The 9,676-nt window shown below is 41.0% G+C and overlaps 1 protein-coding gene across 1 annotated transcript; it reads right to left on the reverse strand.

Annotated features, from left to right (window-relative positions):
- Positions 1 to 1,482: 1,482 nt before the first annotated feature.
- On the reverse strand, positions 1,483 to 2,990 carry LOC147644645 (uncharacterized). The gene is made up of 3 exons (XM_086826054.1): positions 2,270 to 2,990; positions 1,820 to 2,091; positions 1,483 to 1,731 (listed from the first exon to the last, which is right to left on the reverse strand). Exons 1-3 carry the CDS (start codon positions 2,988 to 2,990, stop codon positions 1,483 to 1,485), a joined length of 1,242 nt encoding a protein of 413 aa, XP_086682180.1.
- Positions 2,991 to 9,676: the final 6,686 nt, after the last annotated feature.

A 9,676-nucleotide genomic window follows, 5' to 3' on the forward strand; every position in this document is an offset into this window, starting at 1 on the left:
TGTATATATGTATATATGTATATATGTATATATGTATATATGTATATATGTATATATGTATATATGTATATATGTATATATGTATATATGTATATATGTATATATGTATATATGTATATATGTATATATGTATATATGTATATATGATATATGTATATAGATATATGTATATATATATATGTATTATGTATAAGTATATATGTATATATGATATATGTATATATGTATATATGTATATATGATATATGTATATATGTATATATGTATATAGTATATATGTATATATGTATATATGATATATATATAATATATGTATATATGTATATATGTATATAGTATATGTATATATGATATATGATATATGTATATAGTATATATGTATATATGTATATATGTATATAGATATATATATGTATATATATAGTATATATAAGTATATATGTATATATGTATATATGTATATATGTATATATGTATATATGTATATAGTATATATGATATAGTATAAGTTATAGTATATATGATATATATAAGTATATATGTATATATGTATATATGTATATATGTATATATGATATAGTATATATGTATATATATATAGTATATATGTATATATATAAGTATATATGATATAGTATATATGTATATATGATATATTATATATGTATATATGTATATATATATGTATATATGTATATATGTATATAGTATATATGTATATATGATATATATATATGTATATTATATATGTATATATGATATATGTATATATGTATATATGTATAAGTATATGTATATATGTATATATGTATATATTATATATGTATATATGTATATATGTATATATGTATATATGTATATATGTATATATGTATATATGTATATATGTATATATGTATATATGTATATATGTATATATGTATATATGTATATATGTATATATGTATATATGTATATATGTATATATGTATATATGTATATATGTATATATGTATATATGTATATATGTATATATGTATATATGTATATATGTATATATGTATATATGTATATATGTATATATGTATATATGTATATATGTATATATGTATATATATATATATCCAGTGCAGCACTGTTTTAGAATCCGTCCAGAGTACGTATCTTCCTATCTGTACACTGTGCTCCTGTTTCACAGGTTTCATCAGCCGTGTTCCCAGCACGGCCGCCTGTAGTTCAAATCTTGGGACTGACATTGTCCTCATCGGAGTACATTTCGTTTTGGAACATACGAAATGCACCCGCATGTCGTCGGTTGCGTAGGTGACCCGCCAGTACGCCGTCGCAGCTAACGCCGACTGGCTGGAGTTCACGAAAACGTGCAGCTGGAGTGCTCGTACACGTCCAGTACCAAAATAGTAGCGTGGACATCGAAACTCCTTTACTTAACTCATCTGTTGTCGCCAGCTCTCAAATGCCGTGGCTAGCTCGCCTGGCAATGGCTCATTCCATGTGACTCCTTTCCGCTAAATCTCTAGCAATAAGTAGCTTGGCGGTTACCATGTAGGAGCTCAAGAACCCAATCGGATCAAACGTGGACATCACCAAGCTGAGGAACTCCTTCTTGGTAGGGACGCGTTCCCCCGTCATCACGCTCCTGGGAACCTGATAATACTTGACGCTAAATCTGAAGTCATCTGTAGCCGGGCCCCTTCTGCTCGGATTCGGTCCACTCGACGTTATCGTTGGTGTCTAGCGGATTTAAGGCTCTAACCACTCTCGCCGAGCAGGAAGAAAACCGACACAGATCAAAACCGGCACTTGCATGTATCTCTCTTACTCGATTTGAGACTGCTATAGCTTCATCCTCGTCTGCGAAGCTGTCTACGTAATCGTTCACGTAGTGGTACTCATTAATAGCCATGACCGCTCGGGGATCAGTGTGCACGTGCCTTGAAGCATTTACAGTCTTCACGTGCTGCGCTGAGCATGGCGAACAAGCAGCTCCAAACGTCATCACTGTCATCTCGTAGATCTCCCGGTCTTTGCGGTCATCTCCGTGCCCCCAAAAGAATCTCTGGGCGCATCTATCAGACTCCCACGGCTCCTTCCCTAAGGTGGAAGTGGACAGCCGGGAGTGACTTTTAGTTCTGGGGGCCTTTCAGTAGTGCTGAATTCAGGGATACGCCGTTCACTTTGGCTGCTGCATCGAAAACTAGACGGATCTTCCCAGGCTTGTTTGGGTTTTCGACCCCGAAGTGTGGCAGGTAAAACAACTTGTCACGGTTACCATAAGTGACATTCTGCTGCTCTAGTCTTCGTGCGTATCCCTTCTTGACGTAGTCATCCATGATCGCATTGTAGGCCTGCGCGAAGTTCGCGTCGCGCTTCATTTTCCTTTCGATGTTGACGAGTCGCCGAAATGACATGTTGTTACTGTCTGGCAGTCTCACCGCGTCATCCTTCCATAGCAGCCCAGTCTGGTATCGTTGACCAATCCGTTTAGTCGTCCTCTCCAAGATGCCCAGGGCCCGTTCATCGTCGCTGGCTGCGACCGGTTGCGCTGGCTTCACTCCGAAGTTCTCTATTTCGAAATAATCGCGGACCATCTTCTTCAGAGCATCATCCTGGGTACCGGCTAGAAGGCACGATCTCTCCATCAGTGGACTCGCTTGACGTCTCACTGGTCCATATACTACCCATCCTAATTTGGTAGCTGCTGCGTATGGTCCTCCTGCGCCGAAGCTTTTGGTCTGCAGGGGTATTCCTAGGTGCACATGATCCAGTCCAAAAAGGATCCTTGGCTCTGCATTGTTGTACGGCTTCACTGGTAGGCGTGCGCTCGCTCTTGCCGTCTTTACATCTTCCCGACGTAAACTCTGCAACGGAAGACTCAGGTTGCTTACTTCGGGCTTCGGTTTGTCCTCATGTAGCTCCCATCTGTGGTTGCTCCGTAGCTCCCTCCTGTGGCCACCGTCTGTGTGACCGTCTGGGGCTATCAGCTTCGTCATGCAGCAGGTAGTGATGCTTCCTCTGGCATCCGTAGACGTTGCAATTACGGCTCCTTTTGCAGGAGGCCGCTGGTCGCCGCTGTCGGTTGACTGAAAAACGCTGCAAGATTGCTCACCCTCGTGGCGAACGATACAATCCTGCCTATGTTGTGCTTCTGAATTGGCTGTAGCTCCCGCACGCTCTCCAGCTGGCTCCGGATCAATTGCTCCGGACGCCCATATCGAAAGCGAAGCTGTTCCATTACGGTCTGTACGGTGTTGGGATGAAAAGGCAGTGATTTGACTGCCGTCCTCGCTTCACCCTTCAACGCCTTCACTAGCCTTTGGTTCTTTTCCAATGCTGTATGCTGATACGCCGCCGTCGTCTCCAAGAACGCACACAGGAATATTGGCCATTCCTCTGGCTGACCTTCGAACTTTGGAAGATCCGGCAATCTGCGTGGCGTCCATTCATTGGCCACACCCGCTGTTCCAAAGGATCCGGGAGATGGCGTGGGTACAGTGAATCTGCGTTGTGGCTCCCGTGGTGCGTGAACATAACCTCGTTCTGGCTGCACCGTGGCCGTCACGCAACATGGCGGCGAGTAGCTTACAGTTGTAGAGTCTGTCCGTGTGACTCGTTGGCCTATTGCCGCATTACCACTCAAATATGGCGGCAAACTTCCACTCAATTGTGGCGGCAGATTTGCACTCAATTATGCCGGCAACTGTTCATCATAAAATGGCGTCACTGACGCTAGTGGTCCCGTTGGCAGATTTTCACTCAAGAGATGCCTTACCGTTCCGCTCAAACACGGCGCCTCTCCTAGCGGTTTATTCGCCGCACCGCTCACTCCGATGCCACTCGACCCGTTCCTAACGGAATTCCTGGCGGGCGCCGCAAGTCCTTCATTTGCCCTTGCCTGTTGGAGCTCACTCTCTAGATTTGCGATCCTTGCCATGAGCTTCGCAATTTGTGAAGTCGTGAGGTCCACATCCTGTCCCGGCGCTTCCGCCTGGGCAGGTCCAGTGGTGCCATTTACCCCGATTCCTTTCTCTAGAGTCCGTGGCCGCTGTGGGCCACCGTCTGCATGGTAGCTGCGGTAGCCTCAGGTTGATTAAGTCTGGGGCTCCGTCTGGGCGAATGTGTCGTCGGCATGTCACGCGTTAAACTGTACGTGCGTTCCCAAATGCCGTTAGAGTTCCGACTCTTATGCGAATAAAAGAAATGACGCCGATCTAATCCCCGGAAGTTGCGTCCACCGGCTCCACCGAAACAAAAAAATACCAGATCTTGATCTTGAAGCGTGGTAATGAGCTTGCTCAAGAGTGTTTTATTCTGTTGAGGAATACAAAGTTAGATTTAACCTCGACCTATTCCTTATACATACCGCAGTATCTCCTCCCTTCTCTACTGGAATCGCCTATCGGAATAACCGCGGCGCCGAACTTAACATAGCTTTCGGTCATAAACAGTGTGGCCAGTTAAAAACATAGTTCGAATACCAAATACATACTTAACGAAGGTTCGCCTTAGTGGCGCGTAATTCAAATTTTGGAATTTATAATTTTTTTGACTTGGTCCTTGTACATTTTTGCTTTTTCATTTGATTTTAGTTTTTTTAGTTTTATTGGTTTTCATATTGATGATAGTTTTGAACTAGCTTATACTTAGGATTTGATTTACCAGTGTTATAATTTTTAACATAATCATTTTCAAAATTTTCCCTATTAATATTATTATTTTTTTAAATTTAAGAGTTCCTTATTATGTTTAATTTTATTCACAATGTTTTGTTGTTGTTCTGCGCTTAGGAGGTTGTTTACGAAATCCATTTGTTTTATTTTTGTAATAGAGTGGATAGTATTATTATAGCATACAATTGTTTTTCTATTCTGCATTAAAAATTCGGATGTGCTCATTTAATGTCAAGTACAGTCTCTTAACATCTGAGTTCCCTGTTTTTTTATATGGTGTCGAGAAATAGATTTCTATATTATTATCTACATGAAACTGTTTTATGCAATTCATGTTAAGTTAATTATATGTTATAATGAGCTTGGGCTTTCCTAGGTACTGGATTCTCTGTTGTATAATATTTTCCTAGGTACTGGAGTCTCTGTTGTATAACATTTAGCAATGAAAACTATGATCTATCTATACTATTATCTATACTATTATATAAAGAGGAAAGGTGAGTTTGTTTGTTTGTTTGTATGAATTGAATAGGCTCCGAAAGTACTTGGCAGATTTGAAAAATTCTTTCATTGTTGGAAAGCTACACATTCCTGAGTGACATAGGCTATATTTCATTTAAAAAAAAAAAATAGGCATCCTTACTAAAATTACGATAACGTAATCCAAGGTGTTAAAAAAATATCAAAAAACTACCTTACATCTACCGCCCTCTACAGGCAGCCAAAGCATTTCCTGTCAAATATTCAAAACATATTGAAATAAGGAATTGGATATAAAAATTTAATTTTTTTGTTCAGGTTCAGTAAGAAACGAAGTCATGCCACCCAAGAAGTCGAGTTTGGGTCGTCGTAATCGTAATACAGAAGCAAAAAGACGTAAGATTACGAATATAACTGACGAAGAACGGGCCTCCATCCGAGAGACTGAGCGGCTGAGAGCAATGCAAATGCACAAGGAAGAATCAGCAGAAAGACGAGCAGATAGGCTTGAGAGAAAACGATTAAGAGTTAGGCAGTCGCGTTCTGCAGCAATCGATTTGATTCACTCTAAAAATAATGAACGCGACAGGGCAAGGGTAGCTGAAGCGCGTTTACAGCTTGCAGAAGATCAAAACCTGCAATACAATCATCTTGCATTCAGATATAATCCAACTATTGATTACAGCTCGAATCGAATGTCGTTATTGGCCGGATGCATCAGGTCTGCATATACTGTCAGGCCTCTTAGATTGAATCAGACGAAACTTCGGTCCGAGGAATATATCCATTTGCGGGATGCTGTGATGAATGCTGCAACTCTTTTGAAGGATGGCAAAACTGCTCATTCTACTTTTAAACTTCCACTATCCGTCAATCTTGAACAACAATCTACATGTTCCATCCGCAAAAATGGACCTATTGGTAAATTACTACAAGACGCCTCATTGATTATGTGGGACGAATGCACGATGATCCATAGAGCACATATAGAGGCCGTGAACAGAAACTTACAGGATCTAAGGAACTCCTCTGCAGTCATGGGCGGGATTACTTTTGTATTTGCTGGAGATTTTCGACAGATATCATAAAGCATGCTTGAAATCGTCTCCCAAATGGACTACGATTGAAACATTAAAATTAAGGACAAATATGAGGACTCATCTTCATGGAATCACTGATAGCGATTTCCCACAGCAACTGCTAAAACTTGGGGAAGGAATTTTTCCAACTCCAAATTTAAGCGGTCATTGTGACATTCTTCTGGATGAGTCTCTAGGCCAAATACTTCATAATTTGGAAAATTTAATAGATTCTGTATACCCTGATATCGAGAATTTGCACGAAAGAGACTTCCATTGGCTGTGTTATCGGGCTATAGTATCACCTAAGAATGATACTGTCAATGAAATAAATAATCTGATTGTTCAAAAAGTCCCCGGCCAAACAAAAACATACAAATCGATCGACACTGTAACGAATATTGAAGATGCAGTCCATTATCCACAGGAATTTTTAAATTTGTTGAACCCTTCTGGACTGCCACCCCATGAATTGACGTTAAAAATCGGAATCCCAATCATGCTTTTAAGAAATTTAAGCCCTCCGAGCATGTGTAATGGGACGAGGCTGCTTATTAAGAAGTTAAAGGACAATTTAATAGTAGCAAATATTATCACTGGCCCAGCAAGTGGTCAACTAGCTCATATACCGAGGATACCGATGATCCCAACTGATCTGCCAATCCCATTTAAACGGCTTCAATTTCCGGTACAAACATCTTTCGCATTAACAATTAACAATATACGTAATATCATCTTTCCAAGTGAACGGACGTGTTTTTTTCTTGCGCTCTCGTTTTGTATTAAAGTTTGAATCTAACCACCGGGGTTAATTTAAATTTTTCTAATTTGTGTTAATAACTTCCCGTTCACTTCGCGTGTGCATGCAGCTATTCTAATTTTGTGTATATAATTGGTTTTATTTTCCAATTTAGTTGTGCTGCTAGTGCTAGCTTTTGCATATTTTGAATTCCTTTTTGTGCCTTCTTCGTCTAGCTTTTGTTTGCGCCGTCGCAACAGCTAAACGTTTTATCTATTGATCTCCCTCGCTCTCCAACTCTCTCGCTTTGGCTGTGCCGCTGCACTTCTTTTCTAATCTAATCTAATACGCTCTCCCGCTCTTTCGCTCTCGCTGTGACTCTTCACTTCTTTCTTTATAGCTCTGTTGTTATTTTTTTCCAAACACAAGTACAGTGGTAAGTCCTCATAATGTCCGGAATTATTGTCTGTTTTGTTAAAACCTGCAAAAAGGCAATTGCTGCAGGTGACCTTACAATCGGCTGCTGGCTGTGCGACAACGTCATGCACGCCAAGTGTATTGGAGTTGCAGCTCGGACGGTGGACGATGTAAGAAAAAACATCGGCCTGCGTTACTGTTGTGAGGCCTGTCGCGATGCAGAAAGGGAGATGACGTCTTTCATGCGGCAAACCAAAAGCGGTTTTAAGGGCATTTTAACGAGTTTTCGTAAAACTATTGATATGTTCTTGGCGCTGGACACCCAATTCAATAGCCTTACGCTATTAAATGAGTCTGCTAGGCGCAAAATGCTATTGGTGGGCAGCATGTAGACGGACCCCAACTACCTGCAACAGGCTCTCAGCAGCAGCCTCTCACGGCACAGCCCTCGACCTCAGCATTAATTCCAAGAGTGCTGAGATCGAGCTCTAGGAAAGATTCGGTATCCGAATGTGCAGCGGGAGTGTCCGTACCGCCGGTGATTTCTGTTTTATCCCCTGGGGGGTCGCAAATATTGACCCCTCAAGGTCCCGTGCACACAAATATATCTGCCCAGGGTGTTAGGCCCGGAATACCGGCCGACAATGGCACGGCAGATAACCAATCTGCCTTGCCAAAAGCCCTTATAGCGGATCCACCGACGAGACATATTTTTGTTTCGCGGCTCTCCCCTGACCACACATCGGAAGATGTTCTCGCCTTTATACAAGGCAAAACCAGAGCCGAAAAAAATTAAGATAAAGGTGGAAAAGTTCAAATTTTCTTACGCAAGGGACATTTCATCTTTCAAAATAAATGTCCCTAACGAGCTCTTTAACACTATTTGCTCTCCCAACTTCTGGCCAGAGTACATCGTTGTTAAGGAGTTCGAGGCGAAGAAAAAGAAAAAGCAGCCTGTAGGAATAACTCTTCCCAGGCCTAATGATATCACTGTGCCTTCTACGTCTTCCAATCCCGACCCAAAAAACTAACCTACTCCTTAGGTATTTCCTATCAGAATGCAAGAGGCTTACGTAGTAAGCTTCCTAACTTGTATTCTGATATCCTTTCGTTTGCATCTCAGGTTATTGTGCTCACAGAAACCTGGTTAAAGCCGGAGATTCTGAGCTCCGAAGTTTTTCCAGCTGTGTTCACGGTATATCGGCTAGATCGCCCTATCAGACGCGGGGGTGGAGTTCTTATAGCGGTGGACTCCTCACTCACGTCAGAATTATTAACCTTCGAGGAATGCAACGATGTTGAATTCCTTTGTGTGAAGCTATCTATGAAAGGTAGCTCCATTTGTATTACCTGTTCCTACATACCTCCACTGTCGGAACTTCCTATTTATTGGAATCACCTTTCCGCTATTCAGATGGTTTCCAGTAGACTTTTGTATAGAGACCAGTTGGTAGTTCTTGGAGATTTTAATATCCCTGGTGCTATTTGGTGCTCAAATAATTCCACCAATACTCTCAATACACCTACACAACATGACTTTATCGCTGGCTTGTTTGACATTTCGCTGTCTCAAGTCAACCATGTTCGAAATTCCTTACAGCGCTTGCTCGATCTTTGCTTCGTCTCTGATCCTGCGAGAGTCAGTTTAGCAAGGGTGCGCCTCTGACGCTGCCCGAAGATCCTTATCATCCAACTTTCGATGTGACTCTTGATATTGGGTGTGACGTACAGGATATTTTTGACCATCCAGCCAATAAAGTCCTATGTTTTCGCAAAACGGACTTTGAACGGCTGAATAATTTTATAAACGAGTTCAATTGGTCCGATCTATACATGTGCACTGACATGGCTGTTGCCGTGGATATTTTTTACAGTGCCATGAATTCATTTTTTACTGAATGTGTTCCGTTATATTATCCGCCGAGCTCGAATAAACCGCCGTGGGTTACTAAAGAGTTGAGCCGACTTAAAAATAAAAAATCTAGACTGTATGCTAAATTTAAATTCACCGGTTCTCAATCTGCCCTTTCATTTTATTTATCAGCTCGGTCAAACTTTACCGTGCTGAACGCGCAGTGGTATAAAAACTATTTAACTCGTTGTAGGGCCCAGTTCTCACAGGACCCAAAACAGTTTTATAATTTCGTTAACACTAAACGTAAACCTAAAACAAATCCTTCCTCGCTTTCATTTGAAAATACTACCGCAAATAATGATCAGGCAATAGCCGATCTATTTCCGCAGTTTTTTCAAACAACCTATTCTAGCTCTTCGTATATATACCAGACTTATTC

Source organism: Drosophila serrata, unplaced genomic scaffold (assembly GCF_035046125.1).
Source record: "Drosophila serrata isolate PLE 108 unplaced genomic scaffold, ASM3504612v1 contig_125, whole genome shotgun sequence".
NCBI lineage: Eukaryota > Metazoa > Arthropoda > Insecta > Diptera > Drosophilidae > Drosophila > Drosophila serrata.